At 37.0% G+C, this 19,892-nt stretch overlaps 1 protein-coding gene across 3 annotated transcripts in view; it reads right to left on the bottom strand.

The window, feature by feature from the left end:
* The window catches only part of ZNF143 (zinc finger protein 143), an 80,428-nt gene that overhangs the window by 6,515 nt on the left and 54,021 nt on the right, over positions 1–19,892 (bottom strand). For all 3 annotated transcript variants that reach the window (XM_036892335.2, XM_036892333.2, XM_036892334.2), the window contains exons 12-14: positions 10,408–10,635; positions 8,055–8,191; positions 5,735–5,896 (exon numbers count right to left, since the gene is read on the bottom strand). In XM_036892335.2, coding sequence (XP_036748230.2) covers positions 5,735–5,896; positions 8,055–8,191; positions 10,408–10,635 — 527 coding nt within the window. The remainder of the gene's footprint in view (positions 1–5,734; positions 5,897–8,054; positions 8,192–10,407; positions 10,636–19,892) is intronic.

Genomic DNA, 19,892 nt, shown 5'->3' with positions numbered 1-19,892 from the left:
GTGTACTAATCATAGTACCTCTCAATCCCCTTCTCTCTCCCTTCCCACCCACCCTCCCCCACCCCTCCCCTTTGGTAACCGCTAGTCTCTTCTTGGAGTCTGTGAGTTTGCTGCTGTTTTGTTCCTTCAGTTTTGCTTCATTGTTATACTCCACAAATGAGGGAAATCATTTGGTACTTGTCTTCCTCTGCCTGGCTTATTTCACTGAGCATAATACCCCCTAGCTTCATCCATGTTACTGCAAATGGTAGGATTTGTTTCTTTCTTATGACTAAATAGTATTCCATTCCAATAGTGTATATGTACCACCTCTTCTTTATCCATTCATCTACTGATGGACACTTAGTTTGCTTCCATATCTTTGCTTTTGTAAATAATGCTGCAATAAACATAGGGGTGCATATGTCTTTTTGAATCTGAGAATTTGTTTTCTTTGGGTAAATTCCTAGGAGTGGAATTCCTGGGACAAATGGTATTTCTATTTTTAGTTTTTTGAGGAACCTCCATACTGCTTTCCACAATGGTTGAACTAATTTACATTCCCACCAGCAGTGTAGGAGGGTTCCAAAACCAATTTTTATGGGTTGAGCATAAAACCCTCCAAAATCAATTTTAAAAACCAAAAAACACACATACAAAAACCTGAATACCAAATCTAACCTTTCTCCCCAGTCTCCCTAGCAGTGGGTTACTGCCCTAAAGGCATCTTGATTGTCTCACAATTCCAGGTTTGAATTTAGCTAATAGAGGGCATATCATCAAGACAGTGTCATTACAATTTACAGCAATGCATATAAGCTTCCCCAAAGTCAGGTGAGGGATGAGGGCTAAGGATCAAAGCCATGGGCTCTCCGCTAGGAGCACTGCATGGAGGGACAGTATGACCCCTTGGGGACTAAACTCTGAGAAGAAGGCAAAAAAGGGAACAATAAAACCAAATATCAAGGCGTTTAAGAATGGATTGTATGACCTATGTAAACATGTACTAGAATTTTTATTGCTACCTTACAATAAAAAAAAACTGGAAACATCCCAAATGTTCAAGGGAAGAATTTATCAACAAATAATGAAAGGCTCCTACAACAGAATATTGCTCAGCAATAAAAAAAAGAATGAACTGATATTATATACAATAATATGGGTAAATCTCCAAAATGGCATGCTAAAAAACCCAGATACAAAAGAGTTCTTATTGTGGTTCCATTTATGCAAAGTTCAAAAATAGACAAAAACAAATATAATCAGAAGAGCTGTTGCCTAAAAGAGTGGGGACTGGCTGGAAGGGGTCATAAGGGAACTTTCTGGGGCGATGAAAATGTCCTGTATCTCATGTGAGATGGTGGTTATATGAGTGAGTGTATGTTCAACAACTCACTGAACTGTAAGCTTAAGAATTTAACTGTATGTAGATTTTAACCTCAATTAAGAAAACGGAGATTGCAGGCTAATATGAAAAATATATTCAACCTTGTTAGTAGTCATGTGGAAATAAAAATAGAATTTAACCTTTGCTTGTGAATTATGCAAATATAAATAAAACAATCCTCAATGCTACCAAGGCTATAGTGAAACAAAAAAGGTTTTAGATCTATGGTATAATTGTTTAAACTTTTTGGGAAATAATTTGGCAGTATGTAGCATATTTGCAATATGAAGCTTAAATAGTTTATACCATTAACCCAACAATTAAATGTTAAGAACTTGTTTCCTATAAAAATAATCAGAGGCTTGTACAACAATTTATGTATGTGGAATAAATTAGTAAACTATGGCATTTCATTTGATGGATTATGTTATTAATATTAAAAATACCTTTAAAAATCATTTAGTTGATATGGGAAAGGGCTCAGAATGTAGTGTTAGGTGGATGACAAGCATAAGAAATTATTATAATCCTAACTTTGTTCACACATACATGCACAGAAAAAAGATAAACAGTCCTAAAGGTTGAAACTAGTAATTTTAACGTCAAGGGATTATAGCTGATTTTTAGTTTTAAGTCTCCACTTTCAATTCCTTTGAGCATATACCTCTAAGTGGAATTACTGGATCATATGCAATTGTATGTTTAACTCTGAAGAACTACTGTACTGTTTCCCACAATAGTTGTACCATTTTATATTCCCATGAACAATGCACAAGAGTTTCAATTTCTCCACATCCTCACAAAAACTTGTTATTTTCTGGTTTTTGGATAACAGCCATTCTAATGGAGGTGAAGTGGTGTCACAGTGTGGTTTTGATTTCCCTAATGAGTACTGGTGTTGAGCATCTTTTCATGTGCTAAGTGGCCACCTGTAAATCTTGGACAGGTGTCTTCTCAAATTGCTCAGCAATAAAAAAAAGAATGGAAAAAAAATTTTTTTTTGCTCATTTTTAAATTGGGTTGCTTGTTTTTTGTTGTTGAGTTATATGAATTATTTATATGTTCTAGATATCAACCCTTATCAGACATATGATTTGTAAATATTTTCTCTCATTCTATAGGTTGTCTTTTCACTCTTTTGGTAGTGGCCTTTGATGCACAAATGTTTTTACTTTTGAAGAAATTCAATTTATCTATTTTTTATTTCATTGGCTGTGCTTTTGGTGTCATACAAAAGAAATAATTTCCTAATCCAAGGTCATCAAGATTCTCACCTATGTTTTCTTTCAAGACTTTTATAGTTTTAGCTGTTAAATCAGATATTTAATCTATTTTGAGTCAAACTCAGTTGTACATGGTATAAGGGTCCAACTTCATTCTTTTGCATGTGGATATAAGGTTTTCCCAGAACCATCTGTAGAATAGACTCTTGATTCCCATTGAATAGTGAAATTTTCATTATCAAATTTAATTGACTATATAGACCTGAGGGCTTATTTCTAGGCTCTCTATTCTACTGGGAATATATAATACTTCTGTAATCTGAAATTAAAATAGATGTATGGACTGTTCCATGTACACTTGCTAACCAAGTTTCTAGAGACACAGGGAAAATTGAGTCTGAGAAATCCAATTACCTTAATTTAAAAAAAAACAGACTTAGGGAAGGACCAGCTGCTTTTTTTCTACATATGTAAAGAAATAGCTATAGCCAACTGAAGTGTTACTGATAATTCACAGGTGGAGTCAGACCACCCCAAATAGATAGTCACTGTATGTCCAACCTCCTGCTGTTGCAGCAGGAGGAGCGATGGCAGCAGCTGGTCCTCAAGTGAAACCCCCACCCCTGTTGCGATATCCCTAGTTGCAGGAAGCTGTCTGGCCTCATTCCAGCCCTCAAAGCCTCCTCTCCTGATAATTTTCCTAGCCCACAGGCTATAGATAAGCTCTGTAAGAATGTTTGCTTTAAGGTCACTATCTTTCCAGACTTGCAACTATAACTGGTACAAGGTATATTTACCCAAGCTGGGCTATAATCCATCCAGGAATCCTAGAGTCATGGAAACGACTGCAAACTGATTAGGTGGGCCATTCCATAACACAGCCTGAAAGTTAGTAGTTGTTTTATTTTTGTTTTGGCATAAGGTATAATGAACAAACAATAAAAATGCATGAATCTTAGGTATTCTGTTGAGTTCTGACAGTTAGAGACAACTGTGAAACCACCACCTAAAAGAAGATATAGTACAGTTCTTTCATATTCCATCCCACCAATTTCCTCCAATTTCCTTCCCCCAGCCAAGCAGCACTTTCTGATTTCTGTCACCATGAATTTGTTTTGTCTGTTCTTGGATTTCACGTAAGTGGAATCATACAGTATGCATTCTAGTGGAATTGCTAGGTTATAGGTAGAGGTATGTTCAACTTTATAAGAAACTACCAAAGAATTCTCCAAAGTGGTTATATCATTTTATACTCCCAGCAGGGTGCATGCATGTTCTAGTTGCTCCACATCTTTGCCAACATTTGGTTCTGTTTTAAATAAATTTTCATTTTAAATGAACTTCATTAAATAAACAAAAGTTCATTTTAAATAAATAAAATTTTATTTTAAATAAAAGACTCATTGTATATCTCATTGTGATTTTTAATTCGCATTTCTTCAATGCCTCCTAATGTTGAACACTTCCTTGTGTTACTGCCATTCCTGTTACCTTCTTTTGCGAGGGGTCTGTTCAAGTAACTAATCAAATGATTGGTTCTTTTTTAAAATTTTAATTAATTTTTCTCATTTTTAATGGTCTAAGTTCATCTTTTTATTGTTAATTTATTGAAATTTGTTATATATCCTCAATACAAAACTGCTATCTGATATAATTGTGTGAATATCTTTTTCCCAGTCTGAAGCTTATCTAATCTTTTTCTTAGTGGTATCTTTTGGTGTGCAGAATTAATTTTGATGAAGTCCAGTTTATCAGTTTTTTCTTTTATTGTTAGTGCATTTTGTATCTTATCCAAGAAATCTTTACTGTAAGGTTGCAAAAATACTAACTTTTCTTCTAGAAACTTTATGATTCTGAATTTATATTTCAAGGTGTAGAAAGAACTTTGTTCTTTTTTCAATATTGTTTTGCCTTTTATAGGTTTTCTGTATTTTCATGTAAATTTTAGAATCATATCATATATATCTTTAAAAAAGTCTGCTGAAATTTTGAGTGTTATGGTATTGAATCTATAAATGAATTTAGGAAGAATGAGAGCTACTATTTTTGACAGACTCTTTCATTGAACAGGATAAGGCAGCTGCAATGAAACACAACATTGCCTTCAGCACAGCACAAAAAGTTTTTAAATCTATTAATACGATTTCTTTCAAGGGCAATGAAAAAAAAACTACAAAGAGATAGTATGAGACTGGCAAAAATACAAAAATCAATCCATATGTTGACTATGCAGAAGGGAAGATGTTGCTCTCAAATGCTGCAGATGGGAATATAGATTGGCACAATCTTAGAAGGGAAGTTTGGAAACACTGGCCACAATTACAAACACGTATTTCTTTTCACTCAGCAATTCCACTCTAGGGATTTACCTAGCAGATATACTCACACACATACAAAATCACATGTGCATGAGCTTATGGGTTGTTTGAAAGAGCAAAAGACTTGAAATCAATTATGGCATGTCCATATAATAGAATATGGTATCACTTTTAAAAAAAGGAATGAGGCAGCTGTCTACATAACGAAATACAGCTCTCTATGTAAAGATTTTCTAGATGTATTATTAAGTTAAAAAAACCCAACCATATGATCTACTATCCTGTGAAAAAGAAATGACATTGGGGGAAGGAGACTTTTTATTTGTCTATGTTTAATGCACCACTGGAAGAATACACAAGAAACTAAAGAAGGTGGATTATCTCTGTGGGGGCAAGAACTAGGCTGAGGGAGGCTGAGGTGTGAGGAAAACTTTTCACTGCATACCTGTATATATTTTTTGATTTCTGAACTATGTGAATATATTTTAAAAAATAAAGGAAATTTTACAAACTAATTTTCCTAAGTATCTGATGATGATGATAGGAAGAGCTACCATTACTTAATGAATACTTAATATATACCTGGCTGAGTACATTATATCCATTATCCTATTCAATCCTTGTCAACTTTAAGGGGTAGATGCAATAATACTATTTTATAGATGAGGGAAAACTGAGACTCAGAGGGTTATGTAATTAAGAAGTTGTAAATCTGAGACTCAATCCGAAGTTTCTGTGCTTAACCACTATGTCACACTGTACATCTATGTAACAGGTCTGATGCTGATATATATGTACTGATTGATATAAAAGAAAAAAGCAGTTACCTGCTGCCCTTCTGTACCCTCTGTAGTAACCATAGCAACTGAGTGTGTTCCTGCTGAGGAGATGACCGCATCGTGAGCAGGCACTGTGATGGGTGTGCCATCCTGTGTTACCATTGTGATGGTATTGCCAATGGCTTGCATGTCAGCTTGAGATATGTTGACCTGGAATACAATACATTTTACAAATCAGTCGACATATCTTGATATATTTGGCAATCTTTATTAAGGACTAGGCCTAATCCTTGTATAAGTCTATGCTGTAAGAGCAAATAAGCACTTTACAATGGAAGAAAACTCCTTTAGAAAAAGGGCATCAGAAAAATTGAGTATTTCTTGATTGCATTTCCTCCTCTCCATCTCTGTTGCCAATTTAGACCTTTCTTCTCTCATCCGACTTAACTACTAATACAACTTCTTTCCAGGGATCTGTTCTACCTCTTCTCTCACCATCCTCTACCTTGACACCTTTGTAAAAAAGACAAACAAATTTCATTATGTTCTCTGCTTAAAACCCCCGTGACTCCCCATCACTACAGTCCAGACTACATGGCACTCATGACCTTTCACAGACTGGCCTTTAACAGCTTTTCCAGACTCATCTTCCACTGCTTCTAAACCAATATCATGTACTCTAGCCATAACTCGTCATGTACAGCCCTAGAGAGTATCATATTCTCATAGATCTCTGTGACTCTGCCCTTCCCATGACTCTGTCTGGCAAACTCATGAAAATTCTTCAAGATCCAACTGGATGGCCATTCTGTGTGCCCCCAAGATTCCTTCAGGAAGAAGCATTCACTCCTTCCATCAGGTTAGCAGAGCACTTTACATATCCCTCAATTATATCCCTTCATTATGAGAAATTATTGTTCATTCTAGGAATATGTCTATTAGACTAAGACACTCTCTCAAACCTCCACTTCCTGTATTCCCACACTAAGTCTAGAAAAATGCCTAGCACTGGGTAGATGTTCAATACACTGTTGTTTAAATGACTAAAGGAATAGAATAGAAATCTAATACCTAAAGGAAACAGGAGTCTAGAGAAAGTACAACAATGGAATGGGGAAAATAGCTGTTTGGGAACACATGAAGAAGGATTAGACTCATTCTATATGGTCAGACAAGAGCTGTGAGTGGATGCTATACTGGCAGGTTCCAGTCTGATAAATACTAGAATTACCCAACAATGGAATAGGCTGCCTCTTAAAAGAGGAGCTGCCTCATCTGTTTTGGGGCTGCTGTAGAGGGAATTTCTCCTGTATAGGGAAGGAAGTTAGATCAAATGACCTTCAGAGGGCCTCTGTCTATAATGATCTAATTCAAGAAAAAGTCTTGGGGCTAATGCTGAATTTAAACTAGGTTAATAAATTTAATCTTGCATGCCAATCAGTGGACAAAGAATGCTGTGTAGATGTTAAAAGTGAGGGAGAAGGGGATGAATGGAGTGGGATGGTACCTGTGCTTTATATGTTCCAATCCTGACTATGTTCTACCTCCTAGTTAACATCAGCATGCTAACAGTTATCAACACAAAGGGCTATTTAACCATGGCATTAAAGCTCTGAGAGAGATAGATAAGGAGAGAGTTCTCCATGGAACAGATAGACACAGGAAGATAAAGAATCTCATATGCCTATTTTCCCAAGTACTAAGACAATTTAGCTAAAACTAAAAAATGAAATCAAATCTGAATTATTTCAAGCAAGTGGCATCTAGAAAACAATGACAAGTTTGACTATTAGAAAACATCCATTACACTGCTTTTCCTAAGGGGATCAAGATTCCCATTCTTTAATTCTCTGAAGCTAGCTCAGTGAACTCCCATGATTCCAGGTAGAGAGAGAGCCACACTTTGGAAATTTTACAGGTTTGTCCATCACTGACTTCTCAGGATCTTTATATGATGCCAGCAGATCTTCATCACCTCAACGAAGGCTGTCCTGATTTTTCATCTTACCTCCTGGATCTAATCAGCTACCAAATCCTACCTCTTCTCTGAATTGTGTTGCACATGGATCTTTTACTTTTCAAGCCCGCAGTTTTACAGTGGTTCTGACTTTTACCATGTAACCTTTGGACTGTACTAAGAACACCATCTGAATTCTACAAAGATTCTGCCTTTACTAATCTCCCTGCACATAGTCTCTTTTGACAGACTACTGAAAAACCTTCAGGGGATCTCGCACTGCCTACAAGCTGAAGTCCAAACTTTATGATCTGGTGTTCAAGGCTTTCTTCAGTTGGGAACCAACTTGCCTTTCAAGCCCAGGTTTAGGGAAATATTACTTAGCTTGTTTGGCTTTTAGTGGATACTTACATGCTGAGTCCCATCCTGAGATATGAGTGTAACTTGTTGACTCAACCCAGACTGGGTTACAGTAGACACAACATCATCCCCTTCTACACCTGTAACATATGTGATCTGGGACCCTTTAAGAACATCTTCACTTTGACCTATTTAAAATAAATGAATCATTTATTTAAGCACCAACCAAGCTGCTTAGAAAACAGAGGATATTTTAAATATTACATGGAAACTTACACAAATTAAAGTGTATAAGAATTATATTCTAAATCATGAAAACAGCTTCCAGCACCTCCTTCAGATTCCTCCATCTTCACTTTTGCAAAGCCAACCCAGATCCAAGCAGACCAAACTAAACTTCCCACAGCAAATTTAAGTATTCTAATTTGGGAGGGCTGGAGTAATCGTGTGATACTATGCAAGTGTATAGGGGCAGGAAGGGGAACTGTACAGGAAAACTGGCAAATAACCCTTCCAACATGGCAAGTATGCACTAAGTTCTTGCAGTCACTTAAAAAGCTGTTAAAAATGGTATGACAAAGAAGACTGCATATCAATGATACTTCAATAAACAAATGATAAGATAATCTTCATAAACATTAACCACAAAACTGGAATGATGTATAAACACACACACATACTCATAACTAAATTACTTACTCTTTAACACAAGTGATTGATTTCGAGTGGTCAATACACAATGGCATCATTGTGTAAAGACAACGTAATGGCAAATTATCTGGGGTAAGGTTAATCATTCAATAAGTGACAGAACAGGAACCCCTATTCACGCTTTATTTCATAAGAACCAGCAAGTAAACAGCAATTTCAACAGCCCATTACTGCTATACTTGGCAACCAGGAGTATTACTGATCCTTCTTTTTCTTTTATCATTTTCTACCTCCCAAAAAAAGGCTCCCTTTTCTGAAGCCAGAAAGAGGGTAAATGTTTTTTTCTCCTTCAAAGGACTTAATATGGTAATGAGCACTTTTAAAAGTCAGTGGTTGGTACATGCTGAAATGGCTACGGTCATTAAGGCGTGATCTCCATGGTGGTCATTATTTCATTTCTTTTTGTTCTGTCCCACAGCTGTGTATAGACCATTATTCCAATGGGTTACAAAACCAAGGGGAGCGTATGAGAGAAAAAACAAATCCATCCCTATTCCTGGAAAAACAATCTTAATTTAGTTTTTTTTTTAATGAAAATATGTTATTATATTATGCACTATTTTCTAGAATATAAGAAATTTTGACAATCTGAAGTACCAACTTTTAAGGAAAAGAGTGAGGAAGCTTAAAAAAGGAAGTCTTAAAACCTAAGTCTGACATCATAGAGCCCGTTTCCTTACTGCAAGGATTCAGCAGTTGTTATAATATCTAACCCTGCACATTTACAGTGCTTTGGCTAGAACAAAATACAGCATCCAAGACTAAAAGGGATTATTGTTTTCTTCCTATAACGTAACAGGTATCTGAAAGGACAAATAAGAACTACAGGAGGTCATTTGAGCAGTAAGTGAATCACCTATTCATTCCCTTATTCTCAACTTCTTTCACCTAAATGTTTTCAACACTTATACAAAAGTTTAAGTTGTTAAGAATGGAAAAAGATGTTTGCTTTTAGTTTTCAAATGTACTTCATTTAGGAAGTACTCAATGAAACAGTAGGACAACCCATATTTTGTTTTTTGTTTTAGAAAACCTACTTCATTTTACTTACTTACCTATGCTTATTTAACTGAAACCATAGAATGTAATTCTCTAAAATATTTTTTATAAGAGTTTATTCTTCCTGAAATGAATGTTCTCATCTTCTACAATACTACCAAATAACACATGAATCAAGAGTTACTTGGGGTGGCTTCACCACTCTTATGATTAAGAATAACATCCTTAACGCACTCAAATAGTCTAGTTGCTCCTACTTAGCTCTCCAGCTTCTTTTCACACGACCTTCCCAGGCAGAAGTGCTGCACTAGCCAGGCTTCTTTTAGTGTCTCTGACTTACTTTACTCGCTCCAAATTCAGGGCACATGCCATTCCCTCTGTTTGGAATGTTCTCTTGCCTTTGCTCCAGGTTTTCCCTCTCCATCAAATTCCTGACTTTGTACTAGTTAACCCCTATTTACCCTATAGATCTCTCCAAAAATTGCTTCTTCAGGAAAACCTTCTCCCACCTTTCAGACTAAACTTACTTCCCCTCCTATATATCCCAAAGCACCAGGTACCTTTCTTTGATAGCACTTATCACAACTGTAAATTACATGTTTGTATGATTATCTGACTGAAACATTATAATCTGAGAAAATGCTGTGTCATAAATTCCCATACACAGAGATAAATATAGTGGAAAAACCGTTACCTGGGGGAGGCTCAAAGAAGGCTTCCTGCTCCTCCTCAATGGGCTCAGTGTCATTGTGGGCCGTCCGTTTGTGCATGGCCAGCGTGGAGATCTGCTTGTATGTCTTCCCACAGTGGTTACAGTTATATGGTTTAGAATGAGTGTGAACAACATGATGTTTGTACAAACTGGAATATTCTGTAAATCTTTTGTCACAACCAGGGACTGTACAAACGTATGGCTTTTCCCCTAAGTAAAGAAGAGCACACACACACAAAAAAACAAACTTTACATATGAAAGCATAATCATTCCAAACCTCCCAGGGTAAAATTAAAAATATCCTCTAATGACAAAAACAGATAGTTTTCTGTCATGAGGCAGCATGAAAGTAAAGACTCCCTAACTATAGTCTTGGCTCAAAAGGTGGTTGACATCCTGTCTTACCCCATGCCTGAATGTCATTTTTCCCTAATTTCAGGGGATGAGATAAGTAAGGAGGGAGGTATTGCCCAGTTTAACTTTAAGCTTGGATGAAACTATAATTTACTGTTACCTGTAACTACATAATCTAGATACAATTAATGATACTACACTAATACTGACAATAATAAATGCAATCACTACTATAATGCAGCTTACCCTAAGGTTTTTAAAGATAACAAAAAAGGATTTTCTAAAGTCTTTTAGACATGATTTGCATACTTCAGTAAATCTGAGTACTAAATCTACGTACTCAGATAATTTCTAAAATGTACATATGCATGTGTGTACACACACACATATCCTAATTTATTTTCATTTTACACCTTCCATGGGTAACTGCATTTTTTTCCCATGGTTCTCAACAGTAAAACCACCCACAAATGGTAAAAGACTTCATATTAATGTAATTTAAGTCTTAGATGTAAAGTAATTGGAGATTGTTTCCTGTACTTTGCCAGGTCCACATTTTCAAGGCAGGGCAGGTTGGAGTTATTACCTTGGTGGATGTTTGTTGCGGAGATGTGGTGAGGGCAAGGTCAGGCAGGGAAACGACAGGTAATTCCAACTCAAAAAACCAGACCTAATGTTATTTAGCCTGGAGCACAAACTGCCACTAGGTGGCATCAAACCACAGTCAAGACTTAAATAGATTTGAATTGCACTTTTGAGCTTCCTATTGGCTAGCTGCACAGCCTCAACTGGGTCATCTGACCAGCCTTGCAAGAATGGACTGCATTTTACACTTCACCTACAGCATAATATGGGCATTTACTATATCATCTACTTGATGATCATTAGCCAGTATTTTCTTCTAGCCCAGACCTACCACTTGGGTCAGACCAACATATGTTAACTACCTGTTGGATCTCTCTACTTCAATTTACTACTACCTGCACCTCCTCCCAGTAAAACTGTATCAGAATCTTTGCAGATAAAATCTGGGGAATCAGTTTACTTTAAAAATGAATCCAATGTTCAGCCACATTTGAGAGCACCACTCTACCTGAATGTTCCAAAGATCAGTATGGCCAAACTTTATGTAGGGGTCCCTGTTATTAGAATCTAATTTGCCCATAAAACATGTTGAATGGTAAACTTTCTAATACTGAGTCTATATTCCGTTCCTTTAAATGGGAAAAATAATGTTTTCCCAGCCCATCTAAAAATCCCAACCAATTTCCTCAAATATCACAAAAAGGTTCTTAAACACCTATGTTGTAAATCCACCAAGAATGTCTCCATATGAAGCACTGGTCAGGGTCCAAGATGGTGACACAGGAAGAACCCAAACTCACCTCCTCCCATGATACACCAAATGTACACCTACATATAGGTCAATTCTTTCTGAAGAACTGAGGGCTGATTGAAAAGTTTCTGCACAACAAAAGACAGAAGGATGACAGTTCTAGAAGGATAGGAGAGATGGAGTCAAGGTAATGACAGGAACCTCACCTCTACATGGCAACCTGTAAGGGCTACATGTAGACTAACCCAACCTGGGGCACAGAAAAACAACAGTGGTTTAAAGGGCAATAAGAATATAAGTAAAGAAAATACATTTACTAAACCTAGCCAGTCAGTGGGGGAACTGCTGGAACTGTCTCTGAGGTTGGATGTGTTGGCAAGCACCATTGTTTATGTTTCCCCCTCCAACCTGATACTGTAGATAGGAGCTCAGTCTATGAACTCTAGCTGGCCTGCCAGAGTCACTCCAGCAAGACCCAGGCCTGTAGCCCACACCAGCTCCAGCCATCCCCCCATATGGCCCCAGTGTGGAGCACCCAGCATGCGCCCAACTCAGCTGTCCTGCCAGGACTGCGCTGGCACTACATGCACTGGGACAACCCTGGCCTGTGCCTATTTTAGCTCTAGCTATCCTGCCAAGGCAGTCAGAGTATGGCACACCCATGCCTGCTCCAGCTCCAGTCATCCATCCCATCAGGGGATGTGCCCTGGGACTCCCCCAGATTATACCCACTCAAGCTCCAGCCAGCAGCCAAAGTTGCCAGGAACATGTAGTCTACACAGGGGATGTTCCTAACACAAGGCCATTCCTTCAAGAACAGGAAAGAAAGCTGTTCTATCTAATTTATAGAAACAAATTCAAACAAAATGTGCAGGCAGAGGAGTATGTTCTAAATGAAGGAACAAGACAAAACCTCAGGAAAAGACCTTAATGGAATGCTGGTAAGTAATCTATCTGATAATGAGTTCAAAGTAATATTCATAAAGATGCTCACCACAATCAGAAGAAGAATGAAGAAACACTGAAAACCTCAAGAAAGTAGAAAACAGAAGTCACAGAACTGAAGAATACAGTAACTGAAATAAAAAAATACACTAGAGGGAATCACTAGTATATTTACACTAGCAGATTAGGAGATGTAGAACATATCAGCAATCTGGAACAAAAAATAATGTAAATCACCCAATCACAAGAGCAAAAAAGACAAATGAATTTTAAAAAACAAGAACAGATTAGGGACCTCTGGTAAAAAATCAAGTGTACTAATATTCACATTATAGGTTTACCAGAAGAAGAGGGAGATAAATAGGCAGAACAAAAGACAAAGATGGGCATTACACAGTGTTAAAGGGGTCAATCCAAGAAAGGATATAACATTTGTAAATATGCATTCCAAACAGGAGCATCTAATTACAAAAAGCAAATATTAACAGACATAAAGAGGGCAAATGACAGTAATACAAAATAGTAAAGGACGTATATATCCCACTTATATCAATGGATACATTATCCAGACAGAAAACCAGTAAGGAAATGTTAGCCTTAAACAACATGAGATCAAATGGACTTAATAGATATATGTATATAACAGTTAATCCAAAAGCTATAGAATACACATTCTTTTCAAGTGTGCACAGAACATTCTCTGATATAAATCATAAGCTAGGCCTCAAAACAAATCTCAAAAAATTCAAGAAGACTGAAATCATATCAATCGTCTTTCCTAACCACAAGAGTATTAAAATAGAAATCAATTACAAGAAGAAAACTGAAAAACACAAACACATGGAGACTAAACAACATGTTACTGAACAACCAATAGGTCACCAAAGAAATCAAAAGGAAATAATACCTTGAGGTAAATGAAAGCAGAAACACAACTTTACAAAATCTGTGGAATGCAGCAAAAGCAGTTCTAAGAGGGAAGTTCATTGATACAGGCCTATCTCCAGAAACAAGAAAAAAAAATCCCAAATAAACAATTTAATTTTATCCCTAAAAGAACTAGAAAAAGAAGAACAAACAAAGCCAAATTTAGTAGAAGGAAGGAAACAAAAAAGATCAGAGTGGAAATGATTAAAATAGAGACAAAAAAAATAGGAAAGACCAATGAAACTAAAAGTTGGCTCTTTAAAAAGATAAATTGATAAACCTTTACCCAGGATCATCAAGAAAAGACAAAAAGAGGGCCAAAATAAATATCAGAAATGAAATAAAATTTATAGAAGACCACAGAATTACAAAGGGTCATAAGAAATTAAACTCTTACAAATTGGAACACCTAGAAGAAATGGATAAATTCCTAGAAACATATAACCTTCTAAGACTGAATCATAAAGAAATAGAAAATTGGAATAGAACATTTACAAGTAATGGAACTGAATCATTCTCCAAGAAATTCTCCAAGAATTCAAATTCTCCAAGAAAACAAAGGTAGGACCAGAGAGATTCACAGGTGAATGTTAATAAACATTTAAAGAGTTACTACTTATCCTTTTCAAATCATTCCAATAAACTGAAGAGGAAAGAAATTCATTTTATAAGATTAGCATTGTATTGAGACCAAAACCAGACAAAGACACCATAAAAAAAAGAAAATTATAGGCTAATATCCTTGGTGAATCTAAGTGCAAAAATCCTCAACAAAGTACTAGCAAATCAAATTCAAACATACATTAAGATCATACATCATGATGGAGAAGGACTTATTGCACAGATTCAAGGATGGCTCAACATTCACAAATAAATGAACACACTACACCACATTAACAAAATGTTAATGTAAAAATGATGTTCATCTCACAAAACCGAAAGCTTCTGTGATGATTGCCCTTGCACTGCTCACCATGTAACTTATTCACTATGTAAGAATTTGTACTCCATGTAAGAATTTGTTCGTTATGCATCAGAAGATTGGAGACTGATGAAAATTAGGCTTGGGGTGGATTAATGATTGTGCATTGAGTATTGACCCCCCTATACAGAAATTTATTGTGGTTAACAACTATTTGATCAATAAATATGAGAGATGCCCTCACAAAATATATATATATATATATATATATATATATATAAACACACTTCCAATTGTAAAATAAATAAGTAACCGGGATGTAATGTATAGCATAAGGAATATAGTCAAAATATTGTAACAACTTGGTATGGTGATAGCTGGTACCTAGAATTATCATGTATATAAATGTTGAATCACTGTGTTGTACACCTGAAACTAATGTAATGTAATACTGTTGTCAATTACCCTTCAATAAAAAAAAAATAAAAAAAAAATTATGTTCATCTCAACAGATGCAGAAAAAGCATTTGACAAAATTTAACATCCATTTATGATAAAACCTCTCAACAAACGGGGTAATGAAGGATCCATAAATGACATATATAACAAACCCATAACTAACATTACAATCACTGATGAAAAGCTACAAGCCTTAACTCTAAGATCAGGAACAAGGCAAGAATCCCCATTCTTGCCATTTTTATTCAACAAACATAGAACTAGAAGTCCTAGCTGCAGCAATTAAACAAGAAAAAGAAATGAAAGGCATCCAAATTGGAAAAGAAAAAGTTAAACTCTCACTATTTTTAGATGCCATGATACTATATATAAGAAACCCTGGGAAGGAGGAGCCAAGATGGTGGTGTGAGTTGGACAGGGGAAATCTCCTCCCAAAACCATATATGTTTTTGAAAATACAACAAATACAACTATTCCTAAAAGAGAGACCAGAAGATACAGTACAACAGCTAGGCTACATCTACACCTGCAAGAACCCAGTGTCTCATGAAGGGGGTAAGATACAAGCCGCGGCCCGGCAGAACCTGAGCGTGACCCTCACCCAAGCTCCCCGGCGGAAGGAGAGTTGTCAGAGCAGGGAGGGAGAGGGAACCCAGGACTGCTAAATACCCAGCCCTAGTCATCTGCCTGGGGAGCACAGACACACAGTGCATGGTGTACTCAATACTAGGGAAACGGAACACTAAAACCTGTGAGAGGGTTCCCACAGCTGGCGCCCCTGGGACAAAAGAAAAGTGAGTGCTTTTTTGAAAGTCTTAAAGGGACAGGAGCCTCACAGCTGGATGGAAGCACCCCAGCACACTCAGCCCAGCAGCTGGGAATCCCGGGGAACTCTGGGTGCCCTGACCACCTGAGCGGCAGCGCAGCTCTGAGGCCCCTCATAGCAATAAACAGCCTTCTGCCCGTTCCCCCTCCAGTGCAGCCCCGCCATAGCGGAGCAGCTGCCTGAGACTGGTCACACCCACAGCAGTCATGCAGAACTTCCTCCGCAGCCACTCGGGCCAGACTCAGAGACCCCATCGGCGCGCAGCTCCAAGCACAAGGGGCTAGCGGTCACCATTCTCGCAGGAGAGGAATGCAACGAGCAAGGGGGAAGGGACTTTGTTCTCCCAGCTGACACACGCACCAACTGCCCATGACTACCTCTATCGCCATAAAAAGTCAGAAGAATTCGATTCCGACCAGAATCACACAGACATCCCCTGAGAGGGAACCTGGGGAGATAGATTTAACCAATGTTCCTAAAAAAGAAATCAAAATAAAGGTCATAACCATGCTGATGGAGCTGCAGAGAAAAACACAAGAGCTAATGGATAAAGTTGGGAGGGAGAATACAGAAATAAAACAATCTCTGGAAGGACTAAAAAGCAGAATGGATGAGGTGCAAGAGGCCTATAATGGAATAGAAATCAGAGAACAGGAACACAGACAAGCTGACGCAGAGAGAGATAAAAGGATCTCCAGGAATGAAAGAATATTAAGAGAACTGTGTGACCAATCCAAACAGAACAATATTCGCATTATAGGGGTCCAGAAGAAGAAGAAGAGAGAAAAAGGGATAGAAAGTGTATTTGAAGAAATAATTGTTGAAAATTTCCCCAAACTGGGGGAGGAAATAGTCACTCCGACCATGAAGTACACAGAACTCCCAAAAGAAGGGACCAAAGGATGACAACACCACAACACATGATAATTAAAATGGCAAAGATCAAGGACAAGGACGGAGTATTAAAGGCAGCCAGAGAAAGTAAAAAGGTCACCTACAAAGGAAAACCGATTAGGCAATCATCAGACTTCTCAACAGAAACCTTACAGGCCAGAAGAGAATGGCATGATATATATAATGCAATGAAACAGAAGGGCCTTGAACCAAGAATACTATATCCAGCACAATTATCATTTAAATATGAAGGAGGGATTAAACAATTTCCAGACAAGCAAAAGTTGAGGAAATTTGCCTCACACAAACCACCTCTACAGGGTATTTTAAAGGAACTTCTCTAGATGGAGGCACTCCTAAGGCTAAATAGATGTTACCAGAGAAAATAAAATCACAGCAAAGAAAACAGAGCAACCAAATACTAACTAAAGGCAAAAAATAAAATCAACTATCCACAAAAGCAGTCAAAGGAAACACAAAAGAGAACAAAATAAAACACCTAACATATAAATAATGGAGGAGGAGGAATAAGAATGGAGAGAAACAGAATCATCAGACTGTGTTTATAATAGCTCAATAAGCGAGTTAAGTTAGACACTTAAATAGTAAAGAAGCTAACCTTGAATCTTTGGTAACCATGAATCTAAAGCCTGCAATGGCAATAAGTACATATCTTTCAATAATCACGCTAAATGTAAATGGACTGAATGCACCAATCAAAAGACACAGAGTAATAGAATGGATAAAAAAGCAAGACCCATCTATATGCTGCTTACAAGAGACTCACATCAAACCCAAAGACATGCACAGACTCAAAGTCAAGGGATGGAAAAATATATTTCATGCAAACAACAAGGAGAAAAAAGCAGGTGTTGCAGTACTAGTATCAGACAAAATAGACTTCAAAACAAAGAAAGCAACAAGAGATAAAGAAGGACATTACATAATGATAAAGCGGTCAGTCCAACAAGAGGATATAACCCTTATAAATATATATGCACCCAATACAGGAGCACCAACATATGTGAAACAAATACTAACAGAATTAAAGGAGGAAATAGAATGCAACGCATTCATTTTAGGAGACTTCAACACACCACTCACTCCAAAGGACAGATCCACCAGACAGAAAATAAGTAAGGACACAGAGGCACTGAACAACACTAGAACAGATAGACCTAATAGACATCTATACAACTCTACACCCAAAAGCATCAGAATACATAATCTTCCCAAGTGCACACGGAACATTCTCCAGAATAGACCACATACTAGGCCACAAAAAGAGCCTCAGTAAATTCCAAAAGATTGAAATTCTGCCAACCAACTTCTCAGACCACAAATGCATAAAACTAGAAATAAATTGTACAAAGAAAGCAAAAAGGTTCACAAACACATGGGGGCTTAACAACATGCTCCTAAATAATCAGTGGATCAACAACCAAATTAAAATACAGATCAAGAAATATATGGAAAAAATGACAACAACAACACAAAGCCCTAACTTCTGTGGGACGCAGCGAAAGCAGTTTTAAGAGCAAAGTATATAGCAATCCAGGCATATTTAAAAAAGGAAGAACAATCCCAAATGAATAGTCTAACGTCACAATTATCAAAATTGGTAAAAGAAGAACAAATGAGGCATAAGTCAGCAGAAGGATGGACATAATAAAGATCAGAGAAGAAATAAATAAAATTGAGAAGAATAAAACAATAGAAAAAAAATCAATGAAACTGAGAGCTGGTTCTTTGAGAAAATAAACAAAATAGATAAGCCTCTAGCCAGAATTAATAAGAGAAAAAGAGAATCTACACACATTAACAGAAAGGAGAAAGAAAAAATCATGACGGACCACACAGAAACACAAAGAATTATTAGAGAATACTATGAAAACCTATATGCTAAAAAGCTGGAAAACCTAGGAGAAATGGACAACTTTCTAGAAAAATACAACCTTCCAAGACTGACCAAGGAATAAACAGAAAATGTAAATAGACCAATTACCAGCAACGAAACTGAAGCGGAAATTAAAAAACTACCCAAGAGCAAAACTCCCAGGCCACATGGATTTAACGTGGAATTTTATCAGACATACAGAGAAGACATAGTACCTATTCTCCTTAAAGTTTTCCAAAAAACAGAAGAGGAGGGAATACTCCCAAACTCATTCTATGAAGCCAGCATCACCCTAATACCAAAACCATGCAAACACCCCACTAAAAAGAAAATTACAGACCAATATCCCTGATGAACACAGATGCAAAAATACTCAACAAAATATTAGCAAATCAAATTCAAAAATACATCAAGAGGATCATACACCATGACCAAATGGGATTCATCTCAGGGATGCAAGGAAGGTACAACATTCGAAAATCCATCAACATCATCCACCACATCAAAAAAAGAGAAGGACAAAAATCACATGATCATTTCTATAAATGCTGAAAAAGCTTTCAACAAAATTCAACATCCATTCATGATAAAAACTCTCAACAAAATGGGTATAGAGGGCAAGTACTTCAACATAATAAAGGCCATATATGATAAACCCACAGCCAACATCATACTGACCAGCGAGAAGCTGAAAGCTTTTCCTCTGAGATCGGGAACAAGACAGAGATGCCCACTCTCCCCACTGTTATTCAACAATAGTACTGGAGGTCCTAGCCATGGCAATTAGACAAAACAAAGAAATACAAGGAATTCAGATTGGTAAAAAAAGAAGTCAAACTGTCACTATTTGCAGATGACATGATATTGTACATGAAAAACCCTAAAGACTCCACTCCAAAACTACTA

This window comes from Manis pentadactyla, chromosome 9 (genome assembly GCF_030020395.1).
Source record: "Manis pentadactyla isolate mManPen7 chromosome 9, mManPen7.hap1, whole genome shotgun sequence".
Classification (NCBI taxonomy): Eukaryota; Metazoa; Chordata; class Mammalia; order Pholidota; family Manidae; genus Manis; species Manis pentadactyla.
Note: the sequence above shows the minus strand (reverse complement) of the source record. Positions and strands in the feature narration are given on the sequence as shown.